The sequence below is a fragment of the Budorcas taxicolor genome, chromosome 4 (assembly GCF_023091745.1).
Source record: "Budorcas taxicolor isolate Tak-1 chromosome 4, Takin1.1, whole genome shotgun sequence".
Taxonomy (NCBI): domain Eukaryota; kingdom Metazoa; phylum Chordata; class Mammalia; order Artiodactyla; family Bovidae; genus Budorcas; species Budorcas taxicolor.
Window position 1 is genome coordinate 45,372,447 of NC_068913.1, and position 19,160 is coordinate 45,391,606.

The following is a 19,160-nucleotide window of genomic DNA, read 5'->3' on the forward strand; positions in this document are numbered from 1 at the left end:
TAAATACCTACTGTTCTAATACTAGGTATCAGAAGACTGATATTTCAGGTTTCTTATTTACAAATAAGAATCTTTTTAGCCTCATGAGAATTTTTAGAATCCATGAAATAAACACTCTGAAATAAGTTAGGGGGACTTCCTCTGATCAGTGCATAGACTATGAAGCAGTTATAACAGAAAAACTCTCATTCATTGAAGGCTTGCCTGTGAAGAGCACTTTGCCAACACTTCACATATGTCATCAATTAATCCTCAAGTAAATATAAAGGACATGACTGAAGCAACTTAGCATGCAAGTATGCAAATATAAAGGACAATGTTTATATATATCATGAAAGTGAAATTCAGAGACGAAACTTATCCAGAATCATACATGCTTTCAAGAACAAGGATTCAAAATCTTTTGCCAACCCCAAAACCTGTGTTCTGGTTACCATGAAGACATACTGCCTCATACATTGGTCAAAGGGTCAGGCTGTGACTAAAAGGGAGCCTGAAGGTTTTGTAAAGCTAGTAACATTCTCTTTCTTGATCTGAGTCCTATTTTGTAAACAGCAAACAAACAGTCTTGAACACAAGCAGTTGCTCAGTTTGTAAATGTATATAAAAATATATAATATATATAATAAATTATAATCTGTGTGGTTCTCAGTGTGTATCATACCTTAATAAAATTTATATATTCTCTATATGTTAGTTGGGACTCTTTTACAAGTAACAGTCCAATTTGAACTAGCTTCAACAAAAAGGGGAAACATCAGCTAAACAATTCAAGGGTCAGAGCTGAAGCTTACCTCAGGGTGGAGTGAACTGACCACTGCATAGCATAGTTTCTTCTTTGTAAATAAAACTCAAACTCAAATCATTTTTAAGAGTGATACTGCATATTACTGAGCAATTCATAAACCAGTAATAAAAACCTTTTTAAAAACTGTATTCAAAGTTGATTTACTGCTTCACAAGCCTTTCAGGCACACAGAAGAAGCATTAATCTCCTCAGCTTAAAAGAAATTGAGGCTCACACAGATTAGGTAACATACTCAATATTACAAGCTAACCAATATCACAAAATCAAATACAAATGCTCTTTTAATCACATCATACTATAAGGCACAGTAGTTTTAAATTACATTAAAGATTTAATGATTCCTGTAAGAATACAGTTCAAGAAAAAAAAAGAGAGAGAAAATGTGATAAATCCATTGGTCTGAGGCTCAGGACTTCTATGTTGGTAGATGTTAATCTTGTATCTACTCTATAACCATTCAAAGGGGAAAAAAAGGACTATACAGGAAACTACATACCATTAGAAAGCATTTCTTGGTAATTATTTAGCATGCCTTCAGCTGCAAGGAAATTAAACTTCAAGTAGCTGAAAAAAATGAGGGGATAGTATCTCATACAATAAGAAGTTTCAAAGTAAGATATCTCCAGAGTTAGTTAATTCCATGGCTCAAAAAATCCTAAAAAATTCAGGTTCTTTCCATCTTTCAACTCTGCCTGTTGTTCCCCTCTGGGGAGTAAGTTTGCTACAACAGCTTCAGGCAGCAGAGATTCACCCAAAATGTACAGAGACAGGAAGCAGACACTGTATCTCATTTCATTCATTTATGTTAAATTATATATTTATATATATCACCTAGAAAATGCCTGGTACATAATAAATGTTATATAGCTTTTGCTATTATTATTGTTGGGTCTCCTTCTAAGATATGGAAGACTGTCCTCAGAAGTTTTCATATCTCATCAGCCAGAAACGGAATATCTGCCTCTTTCTAAGCCAATCACTGGGCAATGGAAATAGACTTCCAGACTGGCTTAGACTGATCAGGATTCATGCCCTCTGAGACTAGATACATGCTCCCAGGCCACACAGCTCTATAATCATTCCCTAACAAAACAGAGGTTCTTCCAACAGGGAAAAAGGTTGGGAATAGTTTTGGTAGGAAACCCACTGTATTCCAGTCCTCCACACATCCTCCTTAAGGAGCTAAAAGGAGTGTGGAGGCACCTCTGGGGATATTTCTACAGCAAGTAAAGTTTTTTGCGTGTACGTGGCAGGAAGAAACAAGTCAGCTCAAGGAAAGTAGGAAAGAAAGAGACAGATAAGACACCTCTGATGAAGCTCTGGTCTTAGAATTCAGTCAACCCTGAGATGCATTTCACCACTTTTCATAGTTTAGTTTGAAAGACAAAAAATGTCCCTTGTTTTGCCAAAGATAGGCTGAGTTGGATTTGTCTTACTGCAAATTATAGCACAGGTTTTTGGAAATGAAAGCTGACACTTAATACTTCTCAACCATCTGTGTGACCCTGGGCAAGTTATTGCTCTGAAATGCCTTACATATGTCCTTAGTACACACACATACACACACACACACAAGTATACACAACTGAACTTTACTAAAATGGTAGAGAATTTAATGTTCCCAACTATCAATAGTTGACAGTAGTTATCAATCAAGTTCATGATACTAAGGCCAGTTTCTCATTTAAACTACTAAATAAATTCCACTGTTGGCTCATATTTAAAAGCTATTAAACATAATTCATTCAAATTTTCTTGCTGGCTACTGACTCCATAAAAGCAATGACCAAGATGTATACAGCTCTTCCTCGTTCTATAAAGTAAAGTTCCCTGTTTCACTATTTCTATACAGTGTCACTAGTGCCTCCTTAAAATTTGGAGTTTTATCTGGGCCACTCTGCTTTTACATACTCATTTCCTGAAAACATACCCTCATTCTCTCATAATATGATCTACATATTTACAATAGAACTCTACAGGTCATATTTTTTTAAAAGAAATATCTAGTGTGTCAATTATCTTTGAACTCCTATAACTTAAGCCCCTATTTAGGATGCCTTCTGAAAGATAAATAATCCCGTCTTCTCAGGAACAAGAAAGGAGAAATGTGAAAGAAAAGCACTGTATTATTAAAAAAAAAAAAAAAGTTCAAAAGCCCAATATTAATCAAAAACTATTCTGGTTTCTTCTATTACCATTCTTGAGGGTTAAATGAGTCTTCCAAATTAACATTGAAAATCACTTTGCTTCAACAGGAACTTTCAAATTCATGACTATAGATGGCCATGACAGTACAAAATGAAGCTCAGAATTAGACGCTAGTGAACTTTTAAAATCTCAAAATAAACCACGCAATTTATTAAAAGTTTTTTTAACAAGATATTTACCTAGGTCGTCAACACACATTTTAATGCTTAAAACCAATTTATTTGTACTTATTTTCCTCCTGGAAATTTCCCATCTGATATTAGAATTCATGTTCACAGCAGTCCATAAATCAAGTAATGGTCTTTGGGGGTAGCTCGTTTTCATTACTCAAAACAAAATTATGAAAATGTCACCATTTTCCAGTTAAAAAGATGACTCTAAAGTGAGTTACAATTAAAGAAATATTCAAGAAAATGAAGTTGAAATTTCCCGGTTTTTATTTATAGTGATACCTCCTAGTATATAACATGAGTAACTACTGAATGACAGACACAAAAATCAAAGAATGCTACAATATTAAAACATTTACAATCACCTAACCCAGGACTTCTTCATGTGGGGCTTGAATCAGATGTAAAATTTTGTTTGTTCCTTACATACACTTTTCTGGAAATAAGAACCTGGAAACTGGAAATTTCATCACAATTTCAAAAAGATAAATGACTGAAAAGAGGTTGTGAATCATTATCTAATTAATTCAGAGAAATGAGATTCAAAAAATCAAATCATCTGCCCATAGTCAAATAATCAGGAATATCAAGCTTCAGTACTCAAGCCTTCTTTTTTCACTGAAAGATGAACACCTCTGAAAGGACTTCTTTTTACTAGGATATATTTAAGAGGAAAACAAATCTGTATGATCTAAGAGCAGTGAAAGGAACTCTCAGGCTGATGATAAAAGAAAATACCAAGATGGCAGGTGACAGGCATGACTTGAGAACAATCCACTGAAGAATGCAGCAGGTGGACAGAGGGTTCTAAGAAGGTCATTCCCAAGAAGGAAAAAAACAAACTGGTAGAATACCCGAATGTGATTGACTATAACAAAAGTTCTCCAGTTCTGTCAGAGACTTTCAAGATCTAGAAAAACCAAGCAAAAAATATAAACTATTGCACTGAAAGGAAATATTATCACAGTATATTACATTGTAAATGATTTCTTATTGATTTTTGACTGTATAATTAGGATTTCATTTTTTTATGATTTCTCCCCACTAACCCGCCTCCATCTTCCCAATGACTAAAAACTCTGGTTAAATAAGTATTCAGGGCATAGGAATTTAAAACAACTACCTCTGGGAACAGAGCTCAGAGGCTGGATAAGGATAGGAAAGACTACTTACAGGTGCTATTTTGTTTTTTAATAAGCCTTGAAAGATTAAGTAATGTTTCCAAGAAAATTAAATTTAAAAGCAAAATAAATCAATCAAGCAAATCAAATCTGGTTAATGGTTCTGGTGATTATGATGTGGTTATGATTGCTAGATATAATTTGTTGTATCTATTAGGGTTGCTCTGGAGAATTCTTTGGTTGCACATATCCCAAGCTTCTGGAGAAGGAAATGGCAATCCACTTTCCAGTGTTCTTGCCTGGAGAGTTCCATTGAACAGAGGAGCCTGGTGGGCTGTGGTCCATGGGGTCGCAAAGAGTCGGACACAACTGAGCGACTAACACACATCCAAAGCTGTTAGACCCTCAGATAAGAAGGGTGTTACTGTGCTTACTGAATGTGAATATAATATTTCAAACTCTCTGATCTTAAAAGAGGTCAGTTAAGCTAATACCTTCTATAAATGATCTTTAGTGAAGTTTGAAATGTTTGCACATAAAAAGTTAGACTGATAAGCATTTCTCTCATAAGTAGAAATTAACAGAAAAGCTTTCAAAGATCTATCTGCAAAAACAATTAGTTTTCTTTAATTCAGCTTTCTTTAAGTTTATTGGAAATTTAAAAGTAACTTTAACACTAATATAGAAACATAAAAGACTGAACAGTGTGATCAACACCAATACTTCCAACTCACTGCTGCTGCTGCCGCTACTAAGGCGCTTCAGTCGTGTCCGACTCTGTGCGACCCCAGAGACGGCAGCCCATCAGGCTCCCCGACCCTGGGATTCTATAGGCAAGAACAATGGAGTGGGTTGCCATTTCCTTCTCCAATGCATGAAAGTGAAAAGTGAAAGTGAAGTTGCTCAGTCGTGCCCGACTCTTAGCGACCCCATGGACAGCAGCCCACCAGGCTCCTCCGTCCATGGGATTTTCCAGGCAAGAGTACTGGAGTGGGGTGCCACTGCCTTCTCCATCCAACTCACTACTTCATGAGAAAAATGTGATACTGAATTATCTGTGGTATGTTCTACCCAGAAAGAAATAACATATTCAAAGACAGACTGTATTCTTAGGTTTGTCTAATCTTTAGTGTGCTAATTACCATTTATTTACTACTAAATTTTAAAATTGCCTGATTTTCCCATACAAAGGAAAAGCTTTAAATACCTAATTATCCTTTGTTAACAGGGACCTAATGAATAAGGCATAAAAATGTTTTAAACATGAAAACAAACACAATTCACTACAGAAGTTAAAAATCTTAAGATATCACATATAACAACAATACATTTTAAAGAGTATAAACAACACTCTTTAGGAGTAAATAGGAGTATATTCAAAAAAAAAGGCAAAAAAAAAGGCACTGGAACTTATACTTTGTAAAGGAAACATTAAATTGGTAAAGCTTATTTTGAAACATATAGCATGACAGAGCTAGTTAAGTAGTTATGACAACTATTCCTAAAATGTCAAATAAACATTTCAATATTTCAGTTTGGAAAATACAGTCTCCAAAGGTTTATTTTACTGAAAAGATTCAGCTGTTGAATTGTAGCTTAAAAGAAAGAGATTAAAACTATAGTTACCCTTGTAAAATAGTTATAAAATTATAACAGCTCTGTTAACCTACCTCTTCTCGAAATTAATGCAAGAAAAAATGTAATGCTTTCATAAAATGTGAACTGGAATCCTGGAAATGTGGTTTATAACTGAAAATAATCTAGATACTCTGACAATGTGGAGTAAAAATTAAAGAAAAATATTTTTAAGCATCACCTTTCTTATTTTAGGTAATATCTGACACAAATTCATCAAATTTTTAAAATATGCATAAAAAATATTTAAAAAGTAAAAGCTCTGGTTGTCAACTTACCTTCTTTTGATACCACACAATAGCATCTGTGACTTTGGACGCCATTTATTCCACTGAAATCACACATTCGTCATTTTAGGCTGTGCAAGAGAGAGAAAAACAAAGGACTTCTTGACTTCCACCCTCTAAAAGGAGACTGAACAACACGCATACATAGCGCTCTGCTTACTTGCAGAGCAAGGGGTGTATGACTATACTTAAATTACACCCTTCCTCATTACTATTTTAGCAACAGGTTCTCTTAGGTAAACAAAAAATCAGTTGCCATAATAAAAGAAGGATCTTTCTACATGAATAGAACATTTAAAATTTCTTATAAAATAGTTGAATTTTTAAATAAGTCATTTAAATAAATTTCAGAATTTTCAGGGTATACAAGAAATTTTTCATTTATAAATTCACATATGATAGGAATCAATCCATTAACTCAGTAACAGATCAGTTGTGTGGCTTCTATCTAGGAATGAGCATCAATTACTGCTGCTAATGGATAGCTTGACAGAGATGCCAAAATTTATAATCACATTTAATTTTCCCTGATACTTGGTAACACAAAGTTGAACTGAGATCAAATAGCTGGAGAAACTTAATTAATGTATGTTAAATGCTAAGCGAATATTAGAGTGAATTACACACGAATAACTAATATTAAGGACTTTTCAGGTATCAGTTTGCTAATATTTAAAAATTCATCACAGACAATTTTATAACCATCTTCTAGATACTAAACTTAATGGTTCCTTACCCCTAGAGAAAATTAATTCCAGATTGATTCCAGTAACCTCTGAAATAGTTTACTAGTTTTTAATACCATACTGGCACAGGAGAGTACCTCTGGCAGGCGTTAAGCACGAGCCTAAACAGGTTCAAATCCAGATACTGGCCCCAGAATTCGTTTTACAAATTGGGATCATCCAAGGCCAAACAGGATCTCAAGGAAATTCTGAGAGTCGAGAGCACCCTCCTCAGCCAATCCTGGCACATGCAGATTTGCAAGGGCCAAGTTCACCCAGAGGAAACAAAATACCAGAGGTTTTTATACTCCATTTTTAGGAGGGCATAATGATTCAAATATAATGACAATAATTACTGGCAAGTTCAAATAGTCAGATCAACTTCTAAAATTTAAGGCAGAATTTACTTACTGCCTGTATTTTTTTTAACGTTTACTGAAATATAGTTGATTTATGATGTTGTGACCGCCTATATTTATGATAGTGTTAGAGACCAGATTACTTATTACCGTTCCTAAGATACTGACTATATCTTTAATTGATCAAATTCAAGTAAACCATGTTGTGAAAACCTCATAAATTCCCACATATCATGAAAAGAGGAGTACAGAGTCAAAAGACAAGGATTCAAATGGCTCCACAAGCTAAGACGTAATATTGAAGAGATCATTCACCTCTGTGACCTAGTTTCTTATATTTATAAAATAGGAACAACTGTACCTATCTATCCTCTATAAGATTCTTGTGACTAATAAATAATACAATAACATAAAATGCTTTCCAATGTCTAATACATATAGATGCTCGATTATAATTATATTCTCAATTTTATATTTTAAAGTTCCCCAATTCAGTAACTAGGGAGTATTAATAGTTCATTTTTTAAAACACTGTAATCAGTTTAAAGAAGGAAAACAAAGTTCAATCATTTTTTATTGACATTTAAAATAAAATTCTTGCCTGGGAAATCCCATGGACAGAGAAGCCTGGCAGGCTATAAGTCCACAGGGTTCCAAAACAGTCAGACACAACTGAGCAACTAAACACCACCACCACCTAATTATCTTAAGACTGCAATGTCAATTCTCAACTATATACACACCAATTATTTAGAGACTTCAAAGTTCACATCCTCTGAACTTCCTCAGTCAAATGTGACTACCTTCATTTCTCTTACCAAGGTTTTGGGAGGAAGGTGGTCCTTACCAACTTAAAATCTCCCCTTTGTTTTTTCCTGGAGGCCTCTGGGAATATTTCATTAACTGTAAACAGATTTTGTCCTAGAGGTTTTCCCTTGACTCTGTCAGTAGACTATTCATTAAAACATTACACAGTCATTGTAACTGTTAAGACATGTGTATGTTTTCCAAACTGGTTTAACTCTCCTTTTCCCCGGCTTCTGTCCCCACCTTACCAAATGCAAATTACAAAAAATTCTACAGAATGTATGACAGTATCAATTTTTCACTTTATTCTCCTTTAATCTCACCCAATCTTTACTGATGAAAATTCCACATTATCTACCAAAGTAAAAATCCTTTTTCCTAATGTCCCACCTGTGTAAATAACATGCATTTCATATACAAAATGTGAAAGAATTTTTTTACTCAATCTACTAACTATGAGATATTTAATACATTTAAAGAATATTTAAACTGTCACATATAAACAGTTTTGTTTTGTTTTTAAGAAAAATGCTTCAATGCAAGTTAGGAAAACAGTACCTGGTTCAAATAAAATTATGTGAAAAGCATTTTTTAATATGCTTTGGTTTATACTATGCTATCCTTGGAAATAAATTTCAAAAATCAACTATAACATTACCCTAGGTAAATAAAATGTTCTAAATATTTTAGTTATATTCATATGGACCTACAGAAATAAACTTTCAATTTTATTTTAAAAAAAAAAACAAACGAAACACCACCCTTCTTCATGTAAAGGTAAGTTCTGGTCCGCAAACTCATTTAACAGTTTCTCCACTGTGTCAACAATCTTTCAGTGACACTGAGTGGCTCATATCTATTTTTACAACAGGTTTTACAGCATGCTAAGATCCATTCCTGAATCAGACATCTGACAAAGCATAAAGACACATTTAAGTCAACAAATGATTTCATTAATAATGAAGATTGTTTATAAAGCTTTTCCAACTACTTTAATTCTGACTGTCCAGGAAGAGATCTCTTTTATCATGATAGTTCATGCTAAATAACTTTATATGCTAAATTATGACACTAAGTTTAATTTACAGAAAAAAAGTAGAATATTATACTTACTGAGTACCTTAAACACAGGATTCTAAGAGGATTTTCACTTCTGATCAAATGACCTGATAGAAGGTATTAAGATATAAAAATAATCCAATTGTGAAAACAGAGCTAACCATAGGCATAACATTCAAATATTGCCACAGGCAGTTACCCTGAGCTAATTCTCTCCTTGAAGCTGCTTTAGTCACCATACCTTGTCAAAGCATCTTTACTATGTCAAAGTTATGACCAACCTAGACAGCTTATTAAAAATCAGAGACATTACTTTGCCAACAAAGGTCCATCTAGTCAAAGCTATGGTTTTTCCAGTAGTCATGTATGGATGTGAGAGTCGGACTATAAAGAAAGCTGAGCACCGAAGAATTGATGCTTTTGAACTGTGGTGTTGGAGAAGACTCTTGAGAGTCCCTTGGACTGCAAGGAGATCCAACCAGTCCATCCTAAAGGAAATCAGTCCTGAATATTCATTGGAAGGACTGATGCTGAAGCTGCAACTCCAATACTTTGGCCACCTGATACGAAGAACTGACTCATTTGAAAAGACCCTGATGCTGGGAAAGACCGAAGGTGGGAGGAGAAGGGGAGAACAGAGAATGAGATGGTTGGATGGCATCACCGACTCAATGGACATGAGTTTGAGTAAACTCCAGGAGTTGGTGATGGACAGGGAGGACTGGCGTGCTGCAGCCCATGGGGTCGCAGAGTCAGACACAACTGTGCGACTCAACTGAACTGATGTCAAAGTCTACACAAATGCATTAATAATGTAATCCTTTAGTAACACACTACAAAATATTATCTAAATCAATGATACATATTTGAGTCCTCGTTGTTATGCTATTCAACAACCTAGCATCACTCCCCACTGCACTTAGAACTGTATTTAGACCCTCTGAAATCTCACACTACCCTACTTACCCAACATTATTGCTTACCATCTTCTCACACATTTCAATCATACCATACTTCCTCCACTTTTCTACCTCTCTGCCAAAATTAACACTTCTTCTCTTTCCAAACAAGGATTTCAAGAAGGCCTTCTAAATTCCTCTTTCTCTACAAGTTTCTCCCAAACTCCTCCATTTTAAATATTTCTCATCCTGTTCTGTATTCCCATCACATTTAATATGTTCTGTTTTGTATAGACTTTTGTATACTTGTCTGTACACGCCCCTACCACTATCTGCAGTTTTATTTCTTAGCCACTGAACCACCAGTCCCCCATAAGTTCTTTAAAAGCAATCCAATGTGTTTATTACCTCTGAACTCTCCCATACCTTTTTATATATAATAAACACAAATGTTTACAAATCAGATTAAACAGATGCCAACCAAAGTACCATCACAAATGAATGAATTTAAGGGCCTGTTGACTTTTAAAAAAAAAGGAACAACACAAGAGTTGTCAGTTAAGTTTTATTTGGGTAAAATGAGGACTACAACCTGAAAGACAGCCTTTGAGGCAGCTCTGAAGAGGTACGGGGCAAGGTTGGTATGTATGTGATTTTAGTGAAAGGGGGATATGAGTAGTTAGTCACACATTTTGGCAGAAGGCTGCTGCTGGTCACAAGAAGGCTGTTGCTAGTCACAAGGAGCAGATGTCTCCATTAATGATTTTTTCCAGATGTGAGAATATACAAGAAATTGGGCTCATAAAATCTTCTCCAAGTATCCAACTATCTGAAGGCCTGTACTGCCAGTTTTTCCAAGAGCACAGAGTGCCTCATTCCAGATCCCCGCCCTGAATTCCTCTCAGGGTGTGTTGAAGGTCAGTGGCTAACAACTTCATTCTTGTAGTGTCAGATGGAGAGGGACAATTTTTAGTAGACAGGCCAAAATTAAAAACTCTACCTGTCAAACTCCTGTACTACCTCAACATGAATATAAACAGAGAAACATTTTTCCTAATAGTAAAATGCACAAAACTATAGTGAAGTATAATTAATATAGTTGGTTTATTAGCTGACATATCAACCAACAAATATATAATGATTTGCAAACCTATGAAGTACAATGCTATAGTTAAATATAACTCAGCTGCATCCTCCAAGGCTAAAATAAGTAATTTTTAGACTTCAGAAACTAGGAACAAGGCAGTTTTCTCTTTAAAAAAAAAACAAACAAACAAACACTAATGGCACAAACCAAATTTTTCCATACTGATACTGAACTTAGGAAAAAGTGAAATTCTGGTAGAAGGAATGTGGTATGGACAGAAGGAAAACTTCCACTAGTTTCAGGGTGGCTATGTTCTAATCATGTGACCTACAGATTGCTCCAGTTTCTTGAAAGCTTACAAAATAATTCATCTGGAACAGACTTTATTTCATGGAGATGTTGTGAAGAATAAACATCACAAACTATATGTTTAAAGTTGTTTTCAATCTTAGGATAGAAAAAACAAATGCAAAAAGAGGTCTAAAAGGTACACACTTTCTATTATACCAGTTCATAAAAGGAGTATTTGAAATTTTTATTTTCATTCATGGAAACACCACATAGTCCACGTTTTGGGAGCTAGTGGATAACACCTAAGTTAAGAAAAATTAGTCTTTTCCAGCAAATCTGGAAGACCCAGCAGTGGCCACAGGACGGGAAAAAGTCAGTCCTCATCCCAGTTCCCAAGAAGGGCAGTATCAAAGAATGCTCAGACCATCAGACAGTTGCACTCATCTCCCATGCTAGTAAGGTCATGCTTAAAATCTTGCATGCTAGGCTTCAGCATTACAAGAACCAAGAACTTCCAAACGACCAAGTTGGGTTTAGAAAAGGCAGAGGAACCAGATATCAAATCAAATTGCCAACATTCGCTGAATCATAGAGAAAGCAACGGAATTTCAGAAAACCATCTACCTCTGTTTCATCAGTTACACTAAAGCCTTTGACTGTGTTAATCATAACAAACTGTAGAAAGCTCTTAAAGAGATGGGAATACCAGACCACCTTACCTGACTCTGAGAAACCTGTATGTGGGTCAAGGAGCAACAATTAGAACCCTGTATGGAACAACTAACTGGTTCAGGATTGAGAAAGGAATACGACAGGGTAGTCTGCCTGTCACCCTGTTTATTTAACTTACACGCTGAGTATATCTTCAGAAAGGTCAGTTTGGATGAGTTACAAGCTGGAATCAAGATAGGTGGGAGAAACAACAACCACCTTAGATATGCAGATGATACCATTCTAGGCAAAAAGCAAAGAGGAACTAAAGAACCTCTTGGTGAGGGTGAAGGAGGAGAGTGGAAAAGCTGGCTTAAAACTCAACATTCAACAAACGAAGACAGCATCCAGCCCCATTACATCATGGCAAACAGAAAACGAAAAGGCAGAAGCAGTGACAGATTTCCTCTTCTTAGGCTTCAAAATCACTGCAGATGGTGACTGCAGCCATGAAATCAGAAGACAACTGCTTCTTGGCAGGAAAGCTATAACAAACTGAGACAGTGTGTTGAAAAGCAAAGACATCACTTTGCTGACAAAAGTCCATATAGTCAAGGCTATGGTCTTTCCAGTGGCCACATATAGTTGTGAGACCTGGACCATAAAGAAGGAAGGCAGAGCGCCAAAGAATTGATGCCTTCGAACTGTGGTGCTGGAGAGACTCCTGAGAGTTCCTTGGATAGCAAGGAAATCAAATCAGTCAATCTTAAAGGAAATCAACCCTGAATACTCACTGGAAGGACTGATGCTGAAGCTGAAGCTCCAATATTTTGGTCACCTGATGTGAACAGCCAACTCATTGGAAAAGTCCCTGATGCTGGGAGAGATTGAGGGCAGGAGAAGGGGACGTCCAAGGATGAGATGGCTGGATGGCATCACTGATGCAATGAACACGAACTTGGGGCAAACTCTGGGAGATGGTGAGTGACAGGGAGGACTGGCATCTGCGGTTCTTGGGGTTGCAAAAAGTCGGACAAAACTGGGTGACCGAACAACTTTTCTCTAAATCTATATTTACAAAAACATGTTGCACCATTGTGAAATCTAAGAGAATCCCTAGAGGTATAATCTTAATACCCAGAATACCGTCTGTAGAACTGTGTACAACCAACCCACCCTGTATATCCTTTAAAGTAGCTTCTTAACTTTAGCACATACCTATGAAATCTCTACTGATAGCATTCCTTTGGGCTTTCTTTTCTTTTAAATACTTAGGAGGTCCTTTGAATACTCATTTGACAGTGTACTGGGTAAGTGATTTTCATTTTTAACTGTTGTGCCATTTGGAGAAGTCAACAATGAAATATGATCTAAATAGTTTAACTTCCTCATTTACTCAAAAGAAATTTTTTTACATCAACTGTTCAGACTTCATTCAAATATGAATATGCTATTAGAGGTGTCTACTAAAATATTAACTAAGTTAGTGTTCCAGGTACTCCATTATCAAAATGATAATGCATGAAATGATAATCCAACATTTTCAGGATTTAATAAAACTTAAAAAAGTATTTAGAGATCAAAAATTACTCACTAAAAATACCATGAATAAAATCTGAAAAACACTACATGAGAGATGTTTCAGCCAGTACCTGACTGACTAAACACTAATATTGCACTGTTGCAGGAACTAAAGACATAAGAGTAAACAAAAACCAAGGTCCCTGCCATGAAACAAATTACAACGCAAAGAGAGAAGATAAATTAATAGCAGGACAAGATAAATTAACATCAAGATAATTTTGTGTTGAGGTGGTACTATGAAGGAAATAAACAGGGAGGTATAGTTGGGATGGAGTGCAGCACTTTTGGAAAAGATGGCCGAAGTCCCCTCTGAGACGACATGTTAATTGAGATCTGAAGGACGAGGACAGCCAGGCTAAGAACCACGGGAGGACATCTTGAGCAGAGGGAACAGTAGGAAGCACAACGACCCTCGGGTAGGAACGGGCTTAGAGCTTTTCAGAAGCAGAAAGGAGGCCTGTGTGACACAAGCATAGTGAACACAGACGACAGTGGCTCTGTGAAATATGAGAGGGAGATAGGAGCCTTTTCGCAGGGTCTCAGACACCACAGCAAATAACCTTATTATAAAGACAGGAAGCCACTGAAGCGACTTCAGCAAAGCAGTGATAATCTGACTTGCAAAGACCACTCTGAGAGCTGTGAAGAGAAAAGACTGGACTGAAGAACTCAGAGTGCAAACAGCAAGGCTACTTAAAAAAGTCAATCTCACACAGAAGCTGACAGTACGCTGGGGTCAGATGGAAGGAACAGAGATGGCAATGGGTGTGCAGTTTTTAATTTTATTTATAGGTAAAATCGACAAAATCTCAGAACGGACTAGTTTGGGGCAGAATGGAGGGAAGGATAGGGAGAGAAATCTAAATTTTTGGTTTGAACCATTTTTCTGAGATGGACTCCCATTAAAAAAAAAAGGTTTATGAGACTCAATTCCAGAAAAATAAACGACCCAATCAAAAAATGGGCCAAAGAACGAAATAGACATTTCTCCAAAGAAGACTTACGGATGGCTAACAAACACATGAAAAGATGCTCAACATCACTCATTATCAGAGAAATGCAAATCAAAACCACAACGAGGTACCACTTCACACCAGTCAGAATGTCTGCGATCCAAAAATCTGCAAGCAATAAATGCTGGAGAGGGTGTGGAGAAAAGGGAACCCTCCTACACTGTTGGTGGGAATGCAAACTAGTACAGCCACTTTGGAGAACAGTGTGGAGACTCCTTGAAAAATTGCAAATAGAACTACCTTATGACCCAGCAATCCCACTGCTGGGCATACACACCGAAGAAACCAGAACTGAAAGAGACACATGTACCCCAATGTTCATCGCAGCACTGTTTATAATAGCCAGGACATGGAAACAACCTAGATGTCCATCAGCAGATGAATGGATAAGAAAGCTGTGGTACATATACACAATGGAGTATTACTCAGCTGTTAAAAAGAATACATTTGAATCAGTTCTGATGAGATGGATGAAACTGGAGCCAATTATACAGAGTGAAGTAAGCCAGAAAGAAAAACAACAATACAGTATACTAACACATATATATGGAATTTAGAAAGATGGCAATGACGACCCTGTATGCAAGACAGGAAAAAAGACACAGATGTGTATAATGGACTTTTGGACTCAGAGGGAGAGGGAGAGGGTGGGATGATTTGGGAGAATGGCATTGTAACATGTATACTATCATGTAAGAATCGAATCGCCAGTCTATGTCCGACGCAGGATACAGCATGCTTGGGGCTGGTGCACGGTGATGACCCAGAGAGATGTTATGGGGAGGGAGGTGGGAGGGGGGTTCATGTTTGGGAACGCATGTACACCCGTGGTGGATTCATGTCAATGTATGGCAAAACCAATACAGTATTGTAAAGTAAAATAAAGTAAAAACAAAAAAAAAAGAAACTTAAAAAAAAAAAAGGTTTATGAGAAAAATACAAACAATTTGATACAGGCTTGTTAAGGTGACATTACCTACTAGACAGAAAAATAAAGATGTCCAACAAGGAGTTAGATCCTTGAGTCTGAGCTCAAAATAAAGATGAGGGATAGAAATATGGGTATAAAAGTCACGAATACACAGCCAACATTTAAAATCGGGGTGCAATGGGGGCGGGTCTTCCCTGGTGGCTCAGTGGTAAAGAATCCACCTGCCAATACAAGAGACATGGGTTCAGTCCCTGGTCCAGGAAGATCCCACATGCCTCAAGGCAACTAAGCCCGTGCTCCACAAACTACTGGGAAGAGGTGCCCTAGAGCCTGGGCTCCACAGAGAGAGAAGCTACTGCAATGAGAAGCCCACACACCCCAAGTGGAGAGCAGCCCCTGCTCACCCCGAGAGGAAGGCCCCTGCAGCAACAAAGACCTAGTGCAACCAAAAATAAAGTGGCAGAAAAAAGAACATAAAAAATAAAAAGATGCACCTGACGGAAAAAACAAAAAGAAGCTTTACCAATATTGGGGGAAAAAACAAACTCAGAGATAGGCTATACAGGTTTAGGTCAAAACTAAACAAAATTTAACACCTGTGCCTTTCAGAGATGATGTCAATAAAATCATGTGACTGCCATATCAACTAAGATTATAATCAGAGAAGGAAAGGGCTGAACCCTTTCCTGAACTTGAGGTTCAGCCTCAAGTCTACTACTATTCAGAGAAGCGAAAAAAGAGGGGCCAAGAGAGGAGGGTCTTTTACAGAAGAGTAGGCTGCTAAGAGATCAATGGGTTAAACAAAACAGAAAGTCTGAAAAGAAAGTGAAGTCGCTCAGTCGTGTCCAACTCTTTGCGACCCCATGGACAGTAGCTTACCAGGCTCAGCGATCCATGGGATTTTCCAGGCAAGAATACTGGAGTGGGCTGCCATTTCCTTCTCCAGGGGATCTTCCCAACCCAGGGATCGAACCCAGGTCTCCTGCGTTGCAGACAGACAATTTAGGAGCAATTGAAATGGAGTGGAAAAGACAAAAGTCAAGGTCAAATGAGAAGAATGGTTGATAAAGAAGAGAATGTCTGTTTAAAAAAATAAAAATCACCAGAGACTGCTAGTTGACTCTCATTATTCCACCTTCCTCTTCCTTTTGCAAAATTTTACTGAGCACATTACTGCCCAAGATAAAGACCTTTCCTAAGCCAGGTGTGGCTATGACTATGTTCTGGTCCCGACACAAGAGGTGTTAGGTACAACTTCCAAGTTAAGCCCCTTAAAGAAAGCTCAGTTGGAGAAAATCCTTTGTTCTTTTCGCCCTTTCTATTTCCTCCACCTTGGAATGCTGTTCTAATGGCCGAAGTTACAGCAGGCACCATGGATAGTGACCTTGAGACAGAAGCTAGGTATATTCATGACAGGAAGGAACCTAGGTTGCCTAGTAAAACCACCATACTAATTCTGGACTGCCTTCCTCCATACTTTTTGTATCCAAAATTATAAATCCTTACAGCTTTAGCAACTATTATTAGCAGCCAAACCAAATCTAATACTTTTGTATATAATAGTTTTGATACACAATAATTTTTTTTTGAGGGGGGGGCATCAATACTTCCTAAATGTTGTTGGCTTGTCTTTTGGAACTGTATGTATATAACTGAGAAGTCTGCAGTCAGCTAGATACCTGCCTCCCACTTCCCCATGTAAGTCAGATTTTCATTTTGGCCAGGATTCCAAAATAATTCTCTGCTTATTTCTGAAGTTAAGAACTACAATGGTGTAGTCATTTTTTCACTGTTTCATGAAATTTTTCCTGCTGTTTAGAGTCTTTCAGCCTGCAAGTGTTACTTTTTAATGTCATAAATTTTTTTCCTTTTTTTCCTTAAATCTTTTTCTGTTCCGTTTGTTGGAGTTTCTATTTTGGGAATACAAATTATGCTAATGTAGGATAGTCCTATTCTTCTTTTCATGGTCTTTTTTATTTTTTTCCTGTAATGTATTTGTAGAGTCTGGTTCAGTTCACCCACTCAGTCGTGTCCGACTCTTTGCAACCCCATGAATTGCAGCACGCCAGGCCTCCCTGTCTATCACCATCTCCCGGAGTTCACTCAAACTCACATCCATCGAGTCAGTGATGCCATCAAGCCATCTCATCCTCTGTCGTCCCCTTCTCCTCCTGCCCTCAATCCCTCCCAGCATCAGAGTCTTTTCCAATGAGTCAACTCTTCACATGAGGTGGCCAAAGTACTGGAGTGTCAGCTTTAGCATCAGTCCTTCCAAAGAAATCCCAGGGCTGATCTCCTTCAGAATGGACTGGTTGGACCTCCTTGCAGTCCAAGGGACTCTCAAGAGTCTTCTCCAACACCACAGTTCAAAAGCATCAATTCTTCAGCCCTCAGCTTTCTTCACAGTCTAACTTTCACATCCATACATGACCACTGGAAAAACCATAGCCTTGACTAGACGGACCTTTGTTGGCAAAGTAATGTCTCTGCTTTTGAATATGCTATCTAGGTTGGTCATAACTTTTCTTCCAAGGAGCAAGCGTCTTTTAATTTCATGGCTGCAGTCACCATCTGCAGTGATTTGGGAGCCCAAAATAATCAAGTCTGACACTGTTTCCACCGTTTCCCCATCTATTTCCCATGGAGTGACGGGACCAGATGCCATGATCTTCATTTTCTGAATGTTGAGCTTTAAGCCAACTTTTTCACTCTCCTCTTTCACTTTCATCAAGAGGCTTTTGAGTTCCTCTTCACTTTCTGCCATAAGGGTGGTGTTGTCTGCATATCTGAGGTTATTGATATTTCTCCCGGCAATCTTGATTCCAGCTTGTGCTTCTTCCAGCCCAGCTTTTCTCATGATGTAATCTGCATGTAAGTTAAATAAGCAAGGAGACAGTATACAGCCTTGATGTACTCCTTTGCCTATTTGGAACCAGTCTGTTGTTCCATGTCCAGTTCTAACTGTTGCTTCCTGGACCGCATATAGGTTTCTCAAGAGGCAGGTCAGGTGTTCTGGTATTCCCTTCTCTTTCAGAATTTTCCACAGTTTATTGTGATCCACACAGTCAAAGGCTTTGGCATAGTCAATAAAGCAGAAATAGTTGTTTTTCTGGAACTCTCTTGCTTTTTCCATGATCCAGCGGATGTTGGCAATTTGATCTCTGGTTCCTCTGCCTTTTCTAAATCCAGCTTGAACATTTGCCATGTCATTAAAAAATAAAATCTTGATTATGTTTAACATGGGGAGTGCTACACTGAAGCTCCTACTTATTCTGATATCCAATAGGTTCTCTTTGACTATTTCAACATCCTTCTCACCCAGGACCACTTTTATTTCTGTAGATACATGTTCATGCACACAGTACACACAAACTTCCATTTGAGAACTGGATAGTACTATTTTAATCTTTTTTCCTATAATCCATCAATGGTCAGGAAAAGTTTAAACTGAGAACAGCCACTGCTGAAAAGTCATTTAGTATCCTCTACCAGGATACATGCCCCCATCAGGGGACTATCCTATCT

At 37.3% G+C, this 19,160-nt stretch overlaps 1 protein-coding gene across 1 annotated transcript in view; it reads right to left on the reverse strand.

The window, feature by feature from the left end:
- Positions 1 to 19,160, reverse strand: part of PHTF2 (putative homeodomain transcription factor 2) — a 136,167-nt gene that overhangs the window by 83,100 nt on the left and 33,907 nt on the right. The window contains exon 2 of the mRNA XM_052638457.1: positions 6,221 to 6,300. Within this exon, the coding sequence (XP_052494417.1) occupies positions 6,221 to 6,265 (45 nt within the window). The 5' untranslated portion in view covers positions 6,266 to 6,300. The remainder of the gene's footprint in view (positions 1 to 6,220; positions 6,301 to 19,160) is intronic.